This window comes from Ahaetulla prasina, chromosome 1, assembly GCF_028640845.1.
Source record: "Ahaetulla prasina isolate Xishuangbanna chromosome 1, ASM2864084v1, whole genome shotgun sequence".
Lineage (NCBI taxonomy): Eukaryota > Metazoa > Chordata > Lepidosauria > Squamata > Colubridae > Ahaetulla > Ahaetulla prasina.
Genome location: NC_080539.1, coordinates 1,604,760 through 1,627,354, shown reverse-complemented (window position 1 = coordinate 1,627,354; position 22,595 = coordinate 1,604,760). Strand labels below are relative to the sequence as shown.

At 50.6% G+C, this 22,595-nt stretch overlaps 1 protein-coding gene across 1 annotated transcript in view; it reads left to right on the top strand.

The window, feature by feature from the left end:
- Window positions 1-7,941: 7,941 nt before the first annotated feature.
- Window positions 7,942-22,595, top strand: part of SEZ6 (seizure related 6 homolog) — a 62,921-nt gene continuing 48,267 nt past the window's right edge. Inside the window, exons 1-3 of the mRNA XM_058163836.1 lie at window positions 7,942-8,026; window positions 10,290-10,727; window positions 14,374-14,510. Coding sequence (XP_058019819.1) covers window positions 7,942-8,026; window positions 10,290-10,727; window positions 14,374-14,510 — 660 coding nt within the window. The remainder of the gene's footprint in view (window positions 8,027-10,289; window positions 10,728-14,373; window positions 14,511-22,595) is intronic.

Sequence of the window (22,595 nt, the reverse complement as noted above, 5' to 3'; positions counted from 1 at the left end):
AGAGAGAGAGAGAGAGAAAGAGGGAGAGAGAAAGAGATAGGGATAGGGATGGATGGATGGATGGATGGATGGATGGATGGACAGACGGACAGACGGACAGAGATGGACAGAGATGGGTGGGTAGGTGGAGGGATGGCAAGATAGAGAGATAGGGAGGGATGGATGGACAGAGATGGATGGATGGATGGATAGACAGACAGACAGATGATAATGGAATGAATGGACAGACAGATAGATGATGGATGGGGGGATGGATGGACAGAGATGGATGGATGGGAGGGTGGAAGGATGGATCGTGAAAGAGAGAGAAAGAGGGGGAGAGAGAGAGAGAGAGAGACAGGGATGGAGAGATGGACAGACTGAGATGATGGGTGATAGGATGGATGGACAGACAGGTGAACAGAGATGGGTGGAAGGATGGAGGGAGGGAGAGAGATGATGGAGACAGGCAGGCAGATGCTGTCTCTCCGGGCATCGGTTCCTGCTGCCTTGGAGAACAAGTGTGCCCCCTCCCCTCCTCCTCCTCTCTGCCACCTGGAAGCGTGCCAGCTCCCGCCTCTTCTTGCCAGATGTCCGAAAGTCTTGCCAGGTGGCTGCACCAGCCTCCTGCTTTCCCATTAATTAAATGTTGGTTTTTTTCCCACCACTCACTGAACCTTCTTTATGGCCATTGTGGGACTCCCAAGATTAGCACGGTTAACAGCCGGCAGGGGAGCCACGCCAGGCCTGCTCGGGCCCGGCTCCCTCGCTCGGTCAGGCTGCTTCAGCTGCTGCCTTCCTCCGGTCCAGCCTGGATGGACCAACCGCAAAAAGCCAGAAATATTCCATTTTCTTTCCTCCTCTCCTGGCTGTTAATGCCTGTCAGCCTATGGCAAAGGCACAATTAATCGCCCGGCTGTTAACTCGGTGACAACGCAAAAACCTCAGCTAAAATGGGCATAGCAAGAATGAGGACAATTAACCAGGGGAACAGCTTGCCACTGGAGGTGGTGGGTGCTCCATCATTGGAGGTTTCCAACAATAGACTGCATAACCATTTGACCAAGATGGTCTCAGGTCTATCTTGGATGGGAGTGGGGGTGGGATCGGACTAGATGACCTCTGAGGTTCCTTCCAGCCCAAGGATGGATGGAAGGAAGGAGAGCAAGGGGTGGGAGGAAGGAGGGAAGGAAGAAAGGAAGGAGAGCAACGGTGGGAGGGAGGAGGGAAAGAGGAGGAAGGAAGGAAGGAGGAAGAAAGGAAGGAGAGCAAGGAGGGAGGAGGGAAAAAGGAGGGAGGGAGGGAGGGAGGGAGGAAGGAAGGAAGGAAGGAAGGAAGGAAGGAGAACAAAGGGAAGGAGGAAGGAGGGAAGGAAGAAAGGAAGGAGAGCAACGGAGGGAGGAGGGAGGAAGAAAGGAAGGAAGGAAGGAAGAACTGAAAGAGGAGGAAGGAAAGAAGGAAAAATGGATGGAATCTCGAGGGAGTTCCAACCTGGAGAAAGGAAAAATTTCCTGACTGTCAGAACGATTAATCAGTTTGCCTTCAGACTCATACTTACGACGGTCGCAGCAGCGTCGCAGGGCTGATCACGTGATCCCCTTTTGTGATCTTCCGACAAGCAAAGCCAACAGGGAAGCCAGATTCACTTAAAGACCATGATTCAATTCACAGCGGCGGTGATTCGCTTAACAACAGTGGCAAGGAAGATCGCAAAACAGAGCAAAACTCACTTAAGAACGATCTCGCTTAGCAGAAGACTGTTGCTAATCGTGGTTGTAAGTTGAAGACTGCAGCCTGCGTTTCTCTCTAGCCGCGGCTCAGTCTAGTTGCCGACCTCTCTGGGGTCTTCTTAACCCCCATTTCTGGAGACCCATTATCCCTGCCCCGAGGGATGAGGAGCCCATGTGCCTGCAGCTGGAGGAGGCTCACTTCATGGGCTCCTGGCACACCTCCCTTCCCAGCTCGGTGCTCCCTGTCCCAAGAGAGCAATTCTCAGCATAAACTTTAATTAGGGATTTTTATTCTCTTTAATCTGGCAGCAACCCCTGGGCATCCACTGGGAGGCTGGAAGGGGAGGGGGACGCAGGGGTGGGGGGAGGGAGCTGCTGGCCGGTTGGGGGAGGGGGCTTCTGAGAATGGAGGAGGGGGGCGCAGACCAACAGTAGCAAATATTTTGGGGCTCGGGGTGTGTGTGGAGATTTTCCTTTCCGGTCTTGCAGGGTTTCAAATGCGGTTTAGCTGTGTCACAGAATCATGGGGCCTGGGAGATCCTCTAGTCCAGCCCTGAAATTCCGACTTTGGCAATTTTAAGACTTGTGAACTTCAACTCCCAGAATTCCCTAGCCAGCAGAGTTGGCTGCAGAATTCTGGGAGTTGAAGTCCACAATAAATAAAGCTTGGCTGGCTGGGGAATCCTGGGAGTTGAAGTCCATCTATCTTAAAGCATGATAAATGGGGAATTCTGGGAGTGGAAGTCCATCCCTCTTAAAGCAGGCTGGCTGGGGAATTCTGGGAATGGAAGTCCATCCCTCTTAAGCAGGCTGGCTGGGGAATTCTGGGAGTGGAAGTCCATCCCTCTTAAGCAGGCTGGCTGGGGAATTCTGGGAGTGGAAGTCCATCCCTCTTAAAGCAGGCTGGCTGGGGAATTCTGGGAGTGGAAGTCCATCCCTCTTAAAGCATGGCTGGCTGGGGGATTCTGGGAGTGGAAGTCCTCTCCTCTTAAAGCAGGCTGGCTGGGGAATTCTGGGAGTGGAAGTCCATCCCTCTTAAGCAGGCTGGCTGGGGAATTCTGGGAGTGGAAGTCCATCCCTCTTAAAGTTTCCAGGTTTGGAAAATCACTGTTCTTATTTCAAGCAGGCTCTGAAATAACTAGCAGTTTCCTCTGCCAGCATCTGGTTCTTTAAAGTAGACTGCCCTTAAATATGGAAGCTCCATTGATGGGAGGGGACAAATTAAATTTGCAAGGGGAAATTAAGATGCCCCCAGGACATTCTGCAGAGAGGAATGTCAGCCCAGCTGTGCTTGCTTTCTTTATGTGTGTTAAATTTGGGTTTGTTTAAATTTATGATAAATTGCTTAAATTTATCCCCGCCAGGCCCACATTCTAAAGAGTGGCTGTGAGGAGGAATGGGGAGGGGTCTCTAAATCTGATAAATAAAGTCGTGATTTCATGCAGACTCTGCAGTGGGGGTGGGGGGGCTGATGGGAGAGCTGATGACTCCCCACCCACCCACCCCCGCAGCTGAGCAGAGATGGCAAAATAAATGGCTGGTCTCCCCATTTGGCCGAGGCTGAAGGTGCCAGTGACAACATGAATTCAGGGGGTCAAGAGGGCCCCCATTAACGTCAGCAGAGAGATGGGGAGTCATAACTCCATCTGCATTAGTGCGGAACCTGTGGTCACAGTGGGGGGGGGAGGAGAGAAAAGAGGAGGAAGAAAAGGAGGAGAGAAAAGAGGAGGAGGAAGAGAAGGGAAGAAGAGGGGAGGAAAAGGAGGAGAGAAAAGAGGAGGAGGAAGAGGAGGGGAGAAAGAGGAGGAAGAAAAGGAGGAGAGAAAAGAGGACGGGAGGAAGAGAAGGGGAGGAAGGGGGAGGAAAAGGAGGAGAGAAAAGAGGAGGGGAGGAAGAGGAGGGGAGGAAGAAGAGGAAGAAAAGGAGGAGAGAAAAGATAGGGGAGGAAGGGGGAGGAAAAGGAGGAGAAAAGAGGAGGAGGAGGAAGAGGAGGAGGAAGAGGAGGAGAGAAAAGAGGAGGAGGAAGAGGAGGAGAAAAGAGGAGGAAGAAAAGGAGGAGAGAAAAGATAGGGGAGGAAGGGGAGGAAAAGGAGGAGAAAAGAGGAGGAAGGGAGGAAGAGGAGGAGGAAGAGGAGGAGAAAAGAGGAGGAGGAGGAGGAGGAAGAGGAGGAGGAAAAGGAGGAGAGAAAAGAGGAGGAAGAGGAGAGGAGGAAGGGGAGGAAAAGGAGAAAAGAGGAGGAGGAGGAAGAGGAGGAGGGGAGGAAGGGGAAAAGGAGGAGGAGGTGATGAGGAGGACAAGGAAAAGGAGGAGAAAGAAGGGGAGGAGTAGTGGGAGGAAAGGGAAAACGAGGAGGAAGGAAGGAAGGAGGAGGAAGAGGAGAAGAGGGGGAGGAAGAGGAAGAGGAGGAGAAAGGAAGGGCGGAGGAGGAAGAGGAGGAGGGGGAGGGGAGGAGCAGGAGATTCTGGGATCTTTGGTCCTCTCTGAGCTTTGGTGGTTTTCTTGCAGATGTTTCATGACCCAACTAGGGAGCATCATCAGTGCTAGAAGGGAGGGGAATAGGAAGGAAATTTGGGTCATAAGTCAAGGACTATCTTTAGTCCTTATGCAATATTGCAAGCTAACTCTGCCCACTGCCAGGAGTTCGATCCTGACCAGCTCAAGGTCAACTCAGCCTTCCATCCTTCTTAGGTCGATAAAATGAGGACCCAGATTGTTGGGGGGGCCAGAGGCTGACTCTGTAAACCGCTCAGAGAGGGTGGTGAAGCGGTATATAAGTCTTAAGGGCTGTTGCTAAGCGCTATTCAGGCAGGGTCTGCAAAGGGGAAGTCGAGGCATTTTTCGGTCGTTCCTTTCCGGATCCTTCCTTTTCAGTTTCCGATGTTTGCGAGCTTGTCAAGTCCAGTTGGTCAAACTGGACCTTTTAAACAAAAGTTTGCCTTTGAAACATGCATGGATTTCACTGCCCTTTCCTGCAAATGTACGGCTTGCCTCGCAGCTTGGCTCAATGGATACGATCTCCGCAAACTGTTTTGCACAAATGTTAACAGGTTTTGCATATTATTTACATGCATAGATGCAGTTTGTGTACAGATTGTTCCCTGATTTACATATTCAGGGGAAAGAAACATTGGCAGGAATGTGAAAACTTGAATTTCAAATTATAATGAAGTTTTGGGATTCACATGAATTAACCAGCAGAGGCAGTCCCTGACTTACAACAGTTCATTTAGTGACCATTTAGAGTTACGACAGCACTGACTTAGGACCATTTTTCACACTTACGACCGTTGCAGCATCCCGATGGCCATGTGATCAAAATTCAAAGGCTTGGCAACGGACTCATATTTATGACGGTCGCAGCGTCCGGAGGTCCCGTGATCCCCTTTTGCGACCGTCTGACCAGCAAAGTCAATGGGGAAGCCGGATTCACTTAACAACCGTGTTACTGAGGTAACAACTGCAGTGATTCACTCAACAACGGTGGGAAGAAAGGTCATAAAATGGAGCAAAATCCACTTAGCAAATGCCTCACTTAACAACAGACATTTTGGGCCCAATTGTAGTCGTAAGTTGAGGACTACCTGAACCGGTATTTTGCAACCAAAATTGAGGCCAAAACTACTGTTGCTAAGCAAGACACTTAAGGGACGTCGGAAGGGACCTTGGAGGTCATCTAGTCCAACCCCTTTGTCAGGCAGGAAATCCTATACAGGTAGACCTCAACCTACAACCACAATCGAGCCCAAAATGTATGTTGTCAAGTGAAAAACTTTGTGAATCTGTCCTGTTTTACAAAATCTCCTGCCACATTTGTGAGGTGAATGGCTGCCGGAGCATTGCACACCAGAACAACTAGACACAAGAACAGTTTTTTCCCAAAGGCCATCACTCTGCTAAACAAATAATTCCCTCAACACTGTCAGACTATTTACTGAATCTGCACTACTATTAATCCTCTCATCGTTCCCATCACCAATCTCTTTCCACTTATGACTGTATGACTGTAACTTGTTGCTGGCAATCCTTATGATTTATATTGATATATTGATCATCATTTGTGTTGTAAATGTTGTACCTTGATGAAGGTATCTTTTCTTTTATGTACACTGAGAGCAGATGCACCAAGACAAATTCCTTGTGTGTCCAATCACACTTGGCCAATAAAAAAATTCTAATTCTAATTCTAATTCTAATTCTAAATGAATCTGGCTCTGGCTTTGCTGGTTGGAAGGTCGCAGCATGACTCCTGAACGCTGCACCCATCATAAATAGGAGTCAGTTGTTAAGTAAGTCACCTGGGATGCTGCGATAGTCATAACTGTGAAAAATGGCCATAAATCACTATCTTCAGGGCCGTTGTGACTTCAAACGGTCACTAAACGAACTGTTGTAAGTCGAGGACTAACCCCTATGGCTGCGGACAGAGGGTTGAAACTTCCAGTGATGGAGCACCACCCACAACTTCTGGAGGCAAAAGAGGGAGGGAGGGGGGTTCGATTCCCGGGTCATAGACGCAGGGGAGTTGGATATTGGGGGTGCCGGGGGGGGGCGGGCAATTTGGAAACTGGCAAAAAAAAAACCCTCTAAAAAAGGGAAAAAGCGGGAATTAACGAGCTGCGCCAGCCGCGGGTGCGGGACAACCCGCTAATCCCCCTATTAAAACCTTAAAAGGAATCCTGGCGCCTTTCAGTATAAACTCATTAACTTTTATGGCGTAATAAATGGATTCTATTAAAGCATAATTCGCTCCATGCTGGGGGCGTTTTAACCTCTGGAAGCCTCCGCGGCAGCTGCCTCCCGTCTCCCCCACCCCCGCATCCTGCCCCGCGCCCCCGCTTGCGGCACGGGAGGCTTCCCCGCCCCGCCCCCCCCCTTCTAGCCTGGCTGGGTGGGGAGGGGGCTTCTTGGCCAGCTGCCCACAGAGATGCCGCTCCGAAGCTGCAATGTAGCCTCCGTCCCAGCTCTGCTTACAGAGGCCACCCCGAGATCATCTAGTCCAGCCCCTCGCGCGCGCCTGCTCCCCTGTAGCTGTGGGAGCCTGGTTCTTCTGCCCCTGCGGCCGGGTTTCTCCCTGGGCCCACCTGAATTCTGCCTTCCCTGGTCCGAAGTTTGCCTCCCGGGGTGGCAGAAAGCCTGGCCGAGCCAGCTGTGTGGACTGCTGGAGCTTGGTGCTCTTGGCTGCAGAGATGGCTTACCTGAAGAGGTGACCATCCTCAGGTCTGGGAGGGGAAGGGAGAAGGAAAGGAGAGGGAAGGGGAAGGGAAAGAAGGAAAGGAAGAAGGAAGGAAAGGAGAAGGGAGAAGGGAAAAGGGGAAGGGAAGGGAGAGGGAAAGAAGAGAAGAAGGAAGAAAGAAGAAAGAAGAAAAGGAGAAGGGAGAAGGAAAAGGAAAGGAAAGGAAAGGAAAAGAAGATAGAAAAAGGAAAGGAAAGGAGGATAAAAAGGAAAGGAAAGGAAAGGAAAGGAAGACAAGATGAGGGAAGGGAAGGGAAGGGAAGGGAAGGAAAGGAAGAAGATAAAAAGGGAAAGGAAAGGAAAAGAAGATAGAAAAAGAAAAGAAGGAAAGGAACATAGAAAAAGGAAAGGAAAGGAAGATAAAAGGGAAAGGAAAGGAAAGGAAGACAAGATTAGGGAAGGGAAGGAAAGGAAGAAGATAAAAAGGGAAAGGAAAGGAAAAGAAGATAGAAAAAGAAAAGAAGGAAAGGAACATAGAAAAAGGAAAGGAAAGGAGGATAAAAAGGAAAAGAAAGGAAAGGAAAGGAAGACAAGATGAGGGAAAGGAAGGAAAGGAAGAAGATAAACAGGGAAAGGAAAGGAAAGACGGAGGGGTCCTCGATGTGCTCTCTGTGCTTGGCGGTTTCCTTGCAGACATTTCATGACCCAATTAGGTAACATCATCAGTGCTGGAAGGGAGGGAGGGGTGTGTGAGGAGGAGGCTATGGGGACCTTGGTGCTCCCTGAGCTTGGTGGTTTGCTTGCAGATGACGCCCGACTACCCTAACGGCTGACATGACCTAAGTGCCCTTCCTGATTTCCCCGTGTGCCAACAAAGGGCAGAGGGAAATGCCACTCCACCTGTCTTGGCAGAACTCTACACTTCTGACTGGGAAATCCCAGGAAACTCCAGGACCAGGCTGGCTGGGGGATTCTGGGAGTTGAAGTCCCCAGGACTTAAAAGGAGTCACCAAGTTTCGACTCCCCTGGTTTACTGGGCCTGTCTGTCACGCTCAAACATGTGCCTACACACCTGCCTGTGCGGGCAGGGAGACCTGCCAACCTTCCAGCTGGCCCAGGTGGCTGCGCCCACGACTGCAGCTTGTGGGGAAAAACATTGGAGGCGATTAAATCTTTTTTTTTCTCTGCCAATCCAGGTATTCTTGGTTCAAACCAACTAAATTAAATTAAGCTCCATTAAAACAGCTCATCCATTTGTGCTCACTGCCACAAATGACCTATGGATGCCCATCATGTCTGAAATGGTATAGGGTCTCCTGTGTGCACAGGGGGTTGGACTATAAGACCTCCAAGGTCCCTTCCAACTCTGCTTTTTTTTTATTTTTACGATCCTTTAATCCCTTGTTTTGGGTTGGAGTCTGGGCGACTGAAGGAGCTGAGCGTTTACTGGCCGGATGCCCTTCCTGACGCTTCCACGGAGTTCATAGCAATTTTCTCTTTGAGCCCTGATAAGAGAAACATCTGGTGCTACCTAGGATTGAACTCTCAACCTTCCAAACGAGCGACATCGCCACTAAGCCACTCCCTTCCGACTCTGTAATTCTGTCATATTTAAGGGGCAAGATCAGAAGGCGCTAGACCTCAAATGATTGGGATTTAGAGTTTGGGGTGTCAGTACAGGTAGGTCAAGGACAATTGTGTCCTTGACTTATGGACAAAATTGAGGCCAAAATTTCCGTTGCTAAGCGAGACAGTTGTTAAGTGAATTTTGTCCCGTTTTGCAACCTTTCTTGCCACGGCTGTTAAGTGAACCACTTCAGTTGTTAAGTTCAGGGGTCTCCAACCTTGGTCCCTTTAAGACTTGTGGACTTCAACTCCCAGAGTCCCTCAGCCAGCAAAGCTGGCTGAGGAACTCTGGGAGTTGAAGTCCACAAGTCTTAAAGGGACCAAGGTTGGAGACCCCTGGTTAAGTTAGTGACACGGTTGTTCAGTGAATGGGGCTTCCTTATTGACTATCTTGTCAGGACGCAAAAGCGAATCGCATGACCCCCCAGAACACTGCAAACCGTCATAAGTACATGCCAGTTGTCTGAATTTTGATCACGTGACCATGGCAATGTTGCAAGGGTCATGTGAAAAAAATAGTCACTTTTTTAACGTACCGTTTTAACTTCGCACGGTCACTAAATGAACTGTTGTAAGTCGAGGACTTCCTGTAACAACATCAATGACGCTGTTATTGACGTGTGTGTGTGTGGGGGGGGGGGGGGGGGGGAGGTCAGACAGTTTTCTCTCCTGCAATGGGTGAGCCGTTAAGGAGAACCTTCCTAACAGTGAGGACAATTAACCAGCGGAACAGCTGGCCACCAGAAATTGTGGGCGCTCCATCACTGGAGGCTTTTAAGTAGAGACTGGGCAGCCAGCTGTCTAAAATGGGATAGGATCTCCTGCTTGAGCAGGGGGCTGGACTAGAAGACCTCCAAAGGCCCTGCCAGCTTCTATTCTATTCATAATGACTGAATAGCAAATGGCTCTTGGAAGGAGCACAGGGTTCTGCCTCTATCCCCCCCCCAAAAAAAATTGGGCAGTGGGATGGGAAAAGCAATGCCAGCCCCCACCCCATGTGCCCGCCTACAGCTCGGCTCCACCAGCGAAGGAGGCCAACCCACCAGGGAGATATTGTGGATGGCTCATTAGCGGCTAATGAAAGCAGTTTAGCATTTAGCTTAACGGCTCTAAATGGCGCACAACTTAGTTGGTGATAATAATGTGAATGCAGGAAACCAGGGCCTGTTTTAAACCAGCTTGACTGCAGAAGCAGCAGGAGGTAGAAAACGGGCTGCATTAAGAGAGGGGGGTTTGCCTTCGGGGCATGTGCAGAGATCTTTCCCGGCAGTTTTTTTCAGAAGGAAGGTGATGCTGAGATGCTGTCTTGCAAACTTTTAACCCAGCGTTTTCCAATCTTGGCAATTTTAAGAGGGGTGGACTCCAACTCCCAGAATTCCCCAGCCAGCAGGTTGAAGCCCACCTCTCTTAAAAGAATTCTGGCTGGGGGATTCTGGGAAGCAGTTGTAAGCGGCAGCCACAAAAGGGTCATTTCGTTTGTTTGTTTGCTTGCTTGCTTGCGTATCTACTTATTTACTTACAATTACAAATTCCTTGTGTGTCCAATCACACTTGGCCAATAAAAAAATTCTATTCTAATTCTATTCTTTCCGATTCATTCATTAAATTAACTTTTTCCGCCGCCCATCTCATTATTAACAGTTTAAGCCGAGGGCTCCTGCGGCACCAGGGGCTGGACTAGATGGCCTCGGGGGGACCCCCTCCTCCCCTCGCCCTTCCACGGCTCCGCTCACCGCCCTCTCCGTCTCTTCCTCTGTTCTCCCCCCTCCCCCTTTTGCAGGCTTCTCCCACGAGGATCCCGAGGCGCCCGCCAGCTCCGAGGCCGAACGGACGGCGCCCCCCACCCGCGACCAGCCGGCGCGCGAGGCTCCCTTCACCACCACGGCGCCCACCCTGAAGCTGCTCAACCACCACCCGTTGCTGGAGGGCTTCTTCCCCGAGGAGCCCCCGCCCAGGGACGCCTCGCAGCCAGCGCCCCTCCTCGCTTGGGCGACCCCCCGCCGCCCGCCCGCCCCGGGACCGGCCGCGACCCCCACTCCGCCGGCCGCGTCTCCAGCCTCGGGGCCAGCGGGAGCCGTTAGCCCTGCCTCCGCCCGGGACCCGCAGCCGGAGCGCATCTCTCCCGGCTCCTCGGGGGTCGCCGTCTCCGGCCCCAAGGACCCATCCCCGGGACCCACGTCGAGCAGGGGACCTGAGACCCCTCCTGCACCTGTGGCAGGTAAGGGAGAGGAGGAGGAGGGAGGGGGCGAAGTTTGGGGGCTTCCAAGCACGGATGCTCCTGCCTGGACCGGCATGCTAGTGCGGAGTTGCGGCAGCCACGATCCAGGCTAGGGTGTGTGTGGGGGGATGTTCCTCTTGGGTTGCAGGAGCCCCCAGCCTCAGGAGGCAGGGAGGAATCTAGGTCTCCAAAGGAAGAAGGGGGTAAAAGAGGAGGGTCCGGCTGGGGGGCGGGGGTTAGGGAACGTGCAGATCTAGAGACCCAAATTCAGCTGGTGCGAAGGAGCCCCACATGGGGAGGAGGGGCTTCAAGGACTGGGGAATGATAAAACCTGCCCCCCCCCCTGCACAAGGCCAGGGATTTCCTTGAGCTGCCCCTCCCCCCCATCCTGGACAGTCGCATTGGACTTCCAAAACTGGACAGCTGTATTCAGCTTTATCCTGCAGCAAAGCAGGGGCATTTTTCGAATTTTATCTTTGAACCCCCAAATTTATCTTTTGCTAAGCGAGACGTTTGTAAAGAGTTTTGTCCTATTTTATGACCTTTCGCGCCTTTTCCACGGTTGTTAAGCGAATCGCTACAGCTGTTCAGCGAGGGGCACGGTCATGAAGTGAACCCGGCTTCTCCCATTGACTTTGCCAGGCAGAAGGTCACAAAAGGGGATCACGTGACCCCGGGACGCGGCAGACCGTCATAAATACGAGTCAGTTGCCACGGGTCTGAATTTTTGTCCTGTGGCATGATGCAAAGTTCGTAAGGGTGAAAACTGGTCATCTTTGAACTTCAAACGGTCACTAAATGAACTGGTGCAATTCAAAGACTGACCTGTAACCGCTTCGGCCCTTCCTGGTTGGGGACACTCCCGCCGTTTAAGTGGATTGGGGAGCCCCCAAAACTGGGAGAGCATAAGCAAAGCGTAGATCTCCCTTCAAGGTAGGCCACCCTTGCGGTCAGCAAGCCAATGGCAAACCCTGGTTCCGAATGGTGGTTTGTAAGCGATCGTGGATTTGTGTTTAAGGAGGGACGTTTCAATTCTGCCTCCTGCAGGTCATGTTTTGCCATCTCTCCTTCGGCTTGCTTGAGTAAAGGTGCCTGTTGTGTGTGTGTACACGTACACACACACACACACACACACACACACACACACACACACACACACAGAGTTCTGGTCCCACCCTAGAAGAGCCCCTCACCCCCAAATAACGCAGCCCCCATCTCCATCCCAGAGGTGAAGCTGCCTGTACACAATTAAAATTAAAAAAGATGTCGAGACTTTGGAAAAAGTGCAGAGAGGAGCAAGTAAGATAATTAAAGGCTTGGAGACTAAAACAAATAAAGAACCGCTGCAGGATTTGGGTGTTGTCCAGTCTAGAGAAAAGAAAGACAAGGGGGGGGACATGATAGCAGCATTCCAGGATTTGAGGGGGCTGCGCTGCCCCAAAGAACAGGGGGTCAACGTATTTTCCAAAGCATTGAAAGGCAGGTCAAGAAGCAATGGGTGGAAAATAATCAAGGAGAGAAGCAACCTGGGATTAAGGAGGAATTTCCTAACCAGTGGAACAGCTTGCCACCAGAAGTTTAGGTGCTTCATCACTGGAGGTTTTTAAGAAGCGGCTGGACAGCCACTTATCTCAAATTGTATAGGATCTCCCGCTTTAGCAGGGGGTTGGACTAGAGCAGGGGTCTCCAACCTTGGCAACTTTAAGCCTGGCGGACTTCAACTTCCAGAATCCCCCAGCCACAAAGCTGGCTGGGGGATTCTGGGAGTTGAAGTCCGCCAGGCTTAAAGTTGCCAAGGTTGGAGACCCCTGGACTAGATGACCTCTATGGAGCTCTTCTATTCTGATTGGAAAAAAAATCCTGGTTCTTAGTCTTGGGTAGTGAAAGGCCTGGAACAAGCGAGTCCAACTTTTAAGACCTGTGGACTTTCAGAGCCCAGAATTCCCCATCCAACACCGCTGACTGGGGAATACTGGGAGTTGAAGTCCATGGATACCCCTGGCCTGGAACAATTTCTCCCTTGGAGAAAACCCGGCTGCTTCTAGCAGGGGCCAGAGCCCCCCCCCCCATTTTGGGGGCGGGCTGCTGCTCTGAGCCCCCTGAAAAGGGGAGGCCTCCCCCCACACCAGCCCTTGAGGGGGTGTTCACAGGGGGGGTCAGCATTTGTCATTTGAGGCAGTAAACCTGCTCAGGTGGAAAATCCAATTTTGGATCGTTGGCAACATCCCTGCTGCTCTTTGTTCTGGATGGAGACTCCATCGAAAAACAGGGGTTTTTTTTGGGGGGGGGCTTGGCTGGAGGGGGAAGAAAGGGAGCAGGGGGCATAGCCCCTCCTGGTCTTCACAAGGAGAGAGCCATCAGTCAATGGAATAGTTTCCCTTCAGGAGTTATGAGTGGCCCATCACTGGAGAGTGTGCAGAAATAGACTGTACAACTATTTGACGGGGATGTAATAAGGACTCCTGCCTTGAAAAGGGGGTTGGACTAGTTGACCCCTGAGGTCCCCTCCTGTTCTGTGATTCTATGATTTAGGGAAGGAGGGAGGGGAAGTGGGAAAGGAAGGAGAAGTGAAGTGAAGCAAGGAAGGAAAGAAGGAAGGAAGGAAGGAGGGAGGGAGGGAGGAGGGATGGAGGGAAGGAAGGAAGGAAGGAAGGAAGGAAGGAAAATGGGAGAGCAATAGAGAGGGGAGGAAGGAAGGAAGGAAGGAAGAGGAGAAAAGGAAGAAGGGGAAGGGAGGGGGGAGGGAGGAAAGAAGGAAGGAAGGAAGGAAGGAAGGAAAATGGGAGAGCAATAGAGAGGGGAGGAAGGAAGGAAGGAAGGAAGATGAGAAAAGGAAGAAAGGGAAGGAAGCGGGAGGGAGGAAAGAAGGAAGGAAGGAAGGAAGGAAAATGGGAGAGCAATAGAGAGGGAGGAAGGAAGGAAGGAAGATGAGAAAGGGAAGAAAGGAAGGGAAGCAGGAGGGAGGAAGGAAGGAAGGAAGGAAGGAAGGAAGAAAAGCAAGGAAAATGGAAGGGAGTGGGGAGGAAAAGGAAAATGAGGGAAGGAGGAAGGTAGAGAGGAAGGAAATAAGAGAAGGGAAGGGAAGCAGGAGGGAGGAAGGAAGGAAGGAAGGAAGGAAGGAAGAAAAGCAAGGAAAATGGAAGGGAGTGGGGAGGGGAAAAAGGAAAATGAGGGAAGGAGGGAAGGTAGAGAGGAAGGAAATAAGAGAAGGGAAGGGAGGGAGGGAAGAAAAAGAAGGAAAGAAAAAGATGAAAGATAAATAGGTAGGTAGATGATAGAGGAAAGGGAGGGAGGGAGGGAGGAAGAATAGAAAGCTAGCAAGGGGAAGGAAGGAAGGAAGGAAGGAAGGAAGGAAGGAAGGAAGGAAGGAAGGAAGGAAGGAAGGAAGGAAGGAAAGAGGGACAGTAGAAGCTCATTAGGGGGAAATCCAATCTGGAACTACAGAGGAATTTCACGACCATTAGAACAATTCATCAATGAAATAGCTCAGCTCCATCACTCTTGGTCTTCATTTGTCTGTGATGGTATATAAGGACTCTCGCTTTGGGCCGGGGGCTGGACTAGAAGACCTCTGAGGTCCCTTCCAACTCTGTTATTCTGTTAAGGCTCTCTTTCTTCCTCCCACCCTTTTCAACCCCGTCCCAAGCAACTTGCAACTGGAACCTGACCGGACCTCGAGGCTCCCTGGCGTCTCCACTGCCCAGCAATATCCCGTACGAAGACGGCTGGCTGGACTGCGCCTACACCATCTCGGTCTATCCTGGTTACGGCGTGGAGATCCGGGTGAGTAAGTCCGACGGAAGCTGGCTTTGAGAAGGAATAGTCGGCGCCCAGCTATCTTAGGAAGGGGTCTCGGGGAGTGGGGGGGGGACTTCCCCCGCTTGGGACCACTTCAGTGGGGTGGGGGGAACATCCAGGCTTGGCATGAACCAATCAGAGAATTCGGAGGGGTGGGAGACAGTGAATCAAACAGCAAACCCAATTAGGGGTAATCCATTTGTTTAGCAATGGTGCAAAGTCCTCGACTTACGACCACAATTGAAGCCAGAATTTCTGTGGCTAAGGAAGACAGTTGTTTGGTGAGTTGCGCCCACTCTTACGGCCGTTTTTGCCGTGGTTATTCAGCAAATCATTGCAGTCGTTTGTTAACCTTAACCATGAACTTCAAGGCACTTTTAAGAGGTGTGGATTTCAACTCCCGGAATTCTCCAGTCAGCTTCTGGGAGTTGAAGTCCACAAAGTGCCCAGGGATGAGATGCACAACTCGAACCATTAGCACAGCTTCCCTTTCCTCACATTTCATAAAAAAGTTTTATTTTTACAATCATGTCAAACAACTCATCCAATGTACAGTTATATACAATTAGTCGGGCTTGCCCAGTCACCACCCCCTCCTTTTAACTCTCTTCCCTCTTCTACCTTCTTCTACTTTCCAGACCTTCCTCCCCTTCTCTTATCTACATCCTCTCCTCCCTCCACCCTACACTCCTTCTCCCTCTTCTACCCCTCTTCCTTCCTCTTCTCCTCTTTCCTACCTCCTACTCTCTCCTCTTTTCTCCCTCCCCACCGCTCTAAAATGGTAGCTGGGCAGACCCGACCCTACATTAATTATATTTATACATCTTCAATAATCCCTGTACATTAACCATCACTCCATCCTCTACCCTCAACCCCCCAATTCCCCTCCCCCTTACCCCCCACCCCGACTTCCCAGAACAAAATGCAGGGTATCAAAACTAACAATCATAATCTAAAATAATTCCTAAATTATAATCTCTAGTCACTCCACACTTAATCACACTCTCAATTCCCCTCTCCTTCAGAAATATATCTAATACAAAATATTTCCTAAATTTACTCATATGCTGTTCGATATTTTTCCCTTTCCTCACATTTCAAGCGCCAGCGGTCGCTACAGCTATGTCTCAGACACAGATGCCCACCCTGAGGCCATGCCCACTTCTCCCCTCCGTGGGCACCCGGTTGGAGAAAGATGAGCTTTCGTTCCTTCCAGGATGTTGGCATGCGCCGGGCATCGCACGCACACACACATTGTGCTGGGCTGGTAACCACCGCTGGGCACACGTAGTCTCTGTTCTCTGCACGTGCTGGGAACGGCGGGTGGCATCGCTGAAGCTCAAGGCTGTTTGCTCTCCTAATGACAAGCAATGATCTGTCATTATGCCAGCGTGCCAACACACAGGGAGCGGAGGAGATGCTCGGTTTATCTGATCGGGAGGCTGGGCGGGGGCATCAATGCCGGCAAAGCTGAAGGGCAAACAAGCCGAGACGGTGGCAATGAAGCCGTGCCCCTTGATATGGGCATCACCCGCAAATAGAGCACATATTTGGGCTTATTTCACACACACCCCTGTAAAGTGTATATTCTATCAACCCTTCCTTGTGTGAAGCTGGGTCTCGTGAGTGTTATGAGGGCCACTTTGGGCTACTAGTGAAGGCACCAGGCTAGAAACCAGGAGACGGAAGTTCTAGTCCCATCTTAACCATAAAAGCTGACTGGAGGGCGAGTTCTAGTCCCATCTTAAGAAGCGAATTGTAGTCCCATTTTAACCATGAAAGCTGGCTGGGTGAGCCTGGACGAATCATCAGGAGATGGTGAGTTCTAGTCCTGCCGTAACCGTGAAAGTTGGCTGGGTGACTGGCAAATCACCAGGAGATGGTGAGTTCTAGTCCTGTCATGAAAGCTAACAGGATGAGCCTGGAGGAATCACTAGGAGATGGTGAGTTCTAGTCCCGCGTTAACCATGAAAGCTGGCTGGGTGAGTCTGGACACATCATCAGGAAACGGTGAGTTCTAGTCCTATCTCAAGCGAGGAAGCCAGCTGGGTGACATTGGGCCAATCACCAGGAGATGGGGAGTTCTAGTCCTGCCTTTGGCATGAAAAACCAGCTAGGTGATTTTGAGCCAGTCCCTCTGCCTCACCCCAACCTACCTCAAAGGGTTGTTGTTGTGGAGGAAATCGGCGGAGGAAAGCGGATGATCTATGTCAGTCTCCCTGAGTTATTTATAAAAATAATCAAGGCAGGAGAAAAATAAAATAAATAACAACAAATACCCCAGAATAAACAGGCTTCTGCCACGGAGATGGCAAAGCTGCAGAAATCGGGGCCAAGCCCAAGAGGAAGATGCAAAGCTACAGAAAGGAGGCCCTAAGAGCAACTAAGACGATCAAAGGCCCGGAGACCAAAACATAAGAAAAACAGATGCAAGTTTTGGGTCTGGCTAGTCTAGAGAAAAGAAGAATTGGGGCTGACATGATAGCCGTCTTCCAGTATTTGAGGGGCTGCCATAAAGAAGATTTGGGGGGGTCAATCTATTCTCCAATGCACGTCAAGGCAGGACAAGAAGCAACGGGTGGAAACTCATCAAGGAGAGAAGCAGGCTGGAATTAAGGAGAAACTTCCTAACAGTGAGAACAATTAACCAGTGGAACTGCTTGCCACCAGAAGTTGTGGACGTTTCATCGCTGGAGGTTTTTAAGAAGAGACTAGATAGTCACTTAGCTGAAATAGTGTAGGATCTCCTGCTTGAGCAGGGGGTTGGGCTAGAACAAGGGTCTCCAACCTTGGCAACTTTAAGCCTGGGGGACTTCAACTCCCAGAATTACCCAGCCAGCAAAGCTTTGCTTTGCTGGCTGGGGAATTCTGGGAGTTGAAGTCCCCCAGGCTTAAAGTTGCCAAGGTTGGAGACCCCTGGACTAGATGACCTTAGAGGTCCCTTCCCACTATGTCCCATCCTATTCTATTCTATTCTATTCTATTCTATTTCTACCTTCCTTTCTGGGCTTCCCCGAAATCTTTCTCTACTTGAGCGTTTTTGAACGGGTTTCCTTTTTTCTTCCTTTTTTAAGCTGAGAAAGATGTGTGGGTTTTTTTGGGGACTCATCCACCTTCATCAGCGGAGCCAGAGGCCCTTTGCGGGCAGAGGGGTGGGGGAGATTGAGGAATAATTGGGGAGGGGGGGGGAGAGGCCTGCAGGGATGGTTGGGAGCTCCGTTGCAAAGCAATGTCTTCCCCGCATCTCAATGAGAAGCTACAAAGGCAAGACGCCGGAGGCTTTCGGGAAGGCAGCCAGGCGTGCCAGCTCGGCAACACAGAAGCAAATGTCAAATCGATCCGCGGTGGCATTTGGCCGACATTTCAAGAATACCTGCTCCCCCCTCCCTGGGCTCCTGGGGCATCATTAGCTCGCCTGGAGCCCAGGGACACCCCCCCTCACCCCTGCCCCCCCCCCTCGCTGCACGCCTTGCCTCTGGCCAGGGGGCAGAGGGGGCTTCCCTGGGGCAGCATCAGCCGAGGACAAAGAGGCACAGTGTAAAACACGATGGGGGGGGGAGATTTGTGTGACTGTGTGTGTGTGTGTCTTGTCAAAGGCCGAAGCTGTTAGAAGGGGCAAGCTTGCACTCGGCCCCACCACTGCTCTGGAGAAGGAATTCTTCCCAGTGCAGACCCCCAGCAAGGAGAAACAGGAAGGAAGGAAGATAAGAAAGAGACAAAGAGGGGAAGGAAGGAAGGAAGGAAGGAAGGAAGGAAGGAAGGAAGGAAGGAAGGAAGGAAGGAAGGAAGGAAGGAAGGAAGGAAAAAGAAAAATGGAGGGAGAGAAGAAGAAAGAAAGGAACAAGGGGGAAGGAAGGAAGGAAGGAAGGAAGGAAGGAAGGAAGGAAGGAAGGAAGGAAGGAAGGAGGGGGATGGAAGGAAAGAAAGAAAAATGGAGGGAAGGAGGGAAAAAGGAAGAAAAGAGCAAGAGGGAGGGAAGGAAGAAAGAAAAGAACAAGGGGGAAGGAAGGAAGGAAAGAAAAATGGAGGGAGGGAGGGAAGAAGGAGGAAAGGAGCAAGAGAGAAGGAAGGAAGGAAAAATGGAGGGAGGGAAGGGGGAAGACAAGAAAGGGACAGAGAGCGAAGGAAGGAAGGAAGGAAGGATGGAGCAAGAGGGAGGGAGGGAAAGAAGGAAAGAAAAATGGAGGGAGGGAGGAAGGAAGGATGAAGCAAGAGGGAGAGAAGGCAGAAAGATAAGAAAAATGGAGTGGGGGACGATGGATGGATGGAAGGAAGGAAGGAAGGAAGGAAGGAAGGAAGGAAGGAAGGAAGGAAGGAAGGAAGGAAGGAAGGGGGAAAAAAAGGGATCAGAGCAAGTTCCAACCTGGAATTAAGAAGAAATTTCCTGACAATTGAGATTAATTGTTCTCACTGTCTCTGGAATTTGTGGGTGCTCCCAACACTGGAGGCTTTGAAGAAGAGACTGGACAGCCATTTGCCCGAAATGGTATAAGGTCTCCTGCTCGAGCCGGGGGTTGGACTAGAAGACCTCCGAGGTCCCTTCCAACTTTTCTTTTCTTCTGTTACTCTGTCTCTTCGCTCTCCCCTATCACCTGTCTGCGTCCCCCCCCTCACATCTCTGGGACCTTTGTGATGTAATTAGGGAAAGTGGTTTGCTGCCTTTGGCCGTTCATCACCGAGCAGCGCCATTTAATTACCGTAATTAATATACAACCGCTGGATTAATGAGAGACAGGAGCCGGGGCTCGTTTATCAAGATAAGCTACGCCGGGGCTGCTCCCAGGAATTACGGCTTGGCTGGCGCCCAGCCACAGGTGGGTGAAGCGGTTTCGGAGCTGCCTGGCAGGATCCGTAAAATGACCCTCCCCTAAATACCTTCCTCCTTCGCTCGTATCAAAACATGTGTGGTTGCAAAATGTCTAGGCAACTTTGTGCGTTTTTCCGATGCAGAAGGGCCTCAAATTTCTGCCCTTTCCGATTTCTTTCATCCCCTTCCCCAGGGCAACTGATCGAACCGTGCGCTTCAAGAGAGGCCCCAAATCCAATTTTACAGGTAGTCCTCGGGCTTACGATGCCAATTGGGAGGAGAATTTCCCTTTGGTGTCCAGAGCAGTTGTTAAGTGAATCTCCGAATCACAAGAGTTGGAAGGGACCTTGGGGGGGGTCTTCTAGTCCAACCCCCTGCCTGCCCAAAGCAGGAGAAAATAAAATCTCACCCAATTTTGAGCCGCAGTTGTTAAGTTAATCGGCACAGTTCTTGAGTGAGTCACACGGTTGTTAAAACGAATTCAAATTCTCTCTTTGACTTGTGAGTAACTGGCCGGGTGGACAGATCACAAATGGTAAATGTTGGTTGCCAAGTGCCCGAATTTTAATCGTGTGATTGTGGGGGGGACACTACAATGGTTGTAAGCGTGAGGATCTGTGGTAAGTCGATTTTTCAGCTCCAATCTAGCTTCAGGGTGGTGCAGTGGCCTGGAGGCGGAGCTCCCACCTTACAATCAGGAGGCTGTGAGTTCGCTCCTAGGTAGCAGCAGAAATTTCTCTCTCTGGGCACAATGAATAATTATCTGCTGCGAACTCTGGATTGGCAACAGGAAGGGCATCCGGCCAGTAAACACTCAGCTCCATTCAGTTGCCCCGACTTCACCCCGATGTAAGGGATTACAGGGTCATTAAAAGACAATAAATAAATAAATAAATTGTAGCTTCAAGCAATCTAATATATGGTTGTAAGTCAAGGGTTAAGGTTAGGGTTTTAGCCCACTAGGATTAGCCGGTCAGGTCGACATTTTTCCGCTCCAAATTTGAAGTTGAGCATTCAAGAAAGGGGTCCCTTCTGCTCAAATTGCTTGCCCTTATAATCTTAGAACATCAGGAACGGCCCTAGAGGTCATCTAGACCTCCCATCCCCATAGCATTCCAGACAGCTAGATGACCATCCAGCCTCAAAGTCCAGTCCTCCAGGCCATGACTTTGGAGGCTGCAGCTTCGATGGTAGAGAATTCTTCCTTATGCTGCCCCCTGAAATATTTGGACACTGAATCCCCAGTTTCTTCCCTTCCCTGAAAAAATATGATTGCTAAGTCAGGGTTTGTCAAACGAGCAGAGATTTGTACGAGAGACTCCAGGAAAGGTCTCAGATCTCCCTACGGTCGTGTTTCTCAAACTGGGCAGCTTGGAGATGTGTGGCTGGGGAATTCTGGGAGTTGGAAGCCCACACATCTCCAATTTCTAAGTCTCCTTGGATTGTTTTTAACAAACTGCACCCGTTTGGTTTGGTGGCTGCAGTGCCTCAGATAGAAAGTCCCTACAGAGAGTGGTGAGGACAGCGGAGAAGATTATAGGAAGCTAACTTCCCATTATTCAGGATACTGCTTATAAACGCTACATGCTTAGAGCTCGAAGCATTTTGAGAGACACCCACAGACCCATTTTATGGTCTGTTTCTGTTGCTCCCCTCTGGGAGGAGGTTTCAAAGTATTTCTAGCAGTCCTACCAAATTCTGGAATAGCTTTATTTCCTATGCCATCCGTCTGGTAAACTCCCAAGATTCATTTCTCTCGCCAGGTACATCCAAACTAGACTGAGTTGTTTCTTTGCGTCATATAATAAATGTGGGTATATGCATAATCTTGTACTTATTTATTTATTGTGTCACGTTTATATGGGGTACGTTAGAGGTGGAGACCCCCCTGAGAGCTGAATGCAATGAAATTTCGTTTTAATGTGTGCCGATTAGCGCACTTTCAAAGTGACAATAAAGTTATTCTAAGTTCTCCACTGAGTACCCTTCGGCTCAGGGGTGTCAAACTCAAATTTTGTTGAGGGCCTCATCAGGGTTGTGTTTGACCTGGGGGGGGGGACACGGAGTGGGCGTGGCCAGCTCGACGTCCCTCGAGTCGGGGGCTCCTGAGCGCTCTGCCAGAGAAAATGGGCTCCCGAGCTCCGTTTTTGGCTGCGACGGCCTCCTGCAACTCTGCCAGCAAAAACGGAGCTCGGGTGGGCCATTGTGCTGGCAGAGGCATCGTGGGCCAATCTATCGCTTTTTTCCAGGGCGGCCCCGCAAGCCAGATCTAAGCACCCCCCGGCCCAAATCCATCCCCCGGGCCTTGAGTTTGACACCCCTGCTCCAACTTATCAATTACCTTCTTAAACTGCACTGGAGCCAGAACATATAAGTTCTCGGTTTAAAGTCATTCAATTAGTGACCATTCAAAGTCACAAAAGTGACTTGCGACCGTTTTCATATTCATGACCACGTGTAGGGACACGTAGTCTAGTCCAAGGGTCTCCAACCTTGGTCCCTTTAAGACCTGTGGACTTCAACTCCCAGAGTCCCTCAGCCAGCAAAGCTGGCTGAGGAACTCTGGGAGTTGAAGTCCACAAGTCTTAAAGGGATCAAGGTTGGAGACCCCTGGTCTAATCCCTCCTTTAACACCCTCCCCCCAGATTCCACTATTCCCTCTACCTATTTTGTAGAATACAAATACTATGGCCTCATGGTCAAGTGATCAAAATTCGGATGCTTGGCTCATATTTAAAGGTAAAGGTTCCCCTCGCACATACATGCTAGTTGTTGCCGACTCTAGGGGGCAGTGTTCATCTCCGTTTCAAAGCCGAAGAGCCAGCGCTGTCCGAAGACGTCTCTGTGGTCATGTGGCCAGCATGACTCAACGCCAAAGGCGCACGGAACGCTGTTTCCTTCCCACCAAAGGTGGTCCCTATTTTTCTACTTGCATTTTTTACGTGCTTTCAAACTGCTAGGTTGGCAGAAGCTGGGACAAGTAACGGGAGCTCACCCCGTTACACGGCAGCACTAGGGATTCGAACCGCCAAACTGCCGACCTTTCGATCGACAAGCTCAATGTCCTAGCCCCTGAGCCACCCTTTGGCTCATATTTATGATGGTTGACATTTTGGGCTGTTGTGTGGTCATAAGTCAAGGACCAGCTGTATTCTACGCAGATAGGATGGCGTGAAGAACTGATTTCTCTTGAGCTTGGCATGGCATTTCCGTGGCAGCGGGAGTTTTAGAGCCACGTCACTATCTTGGTTTATGCCCAGCTT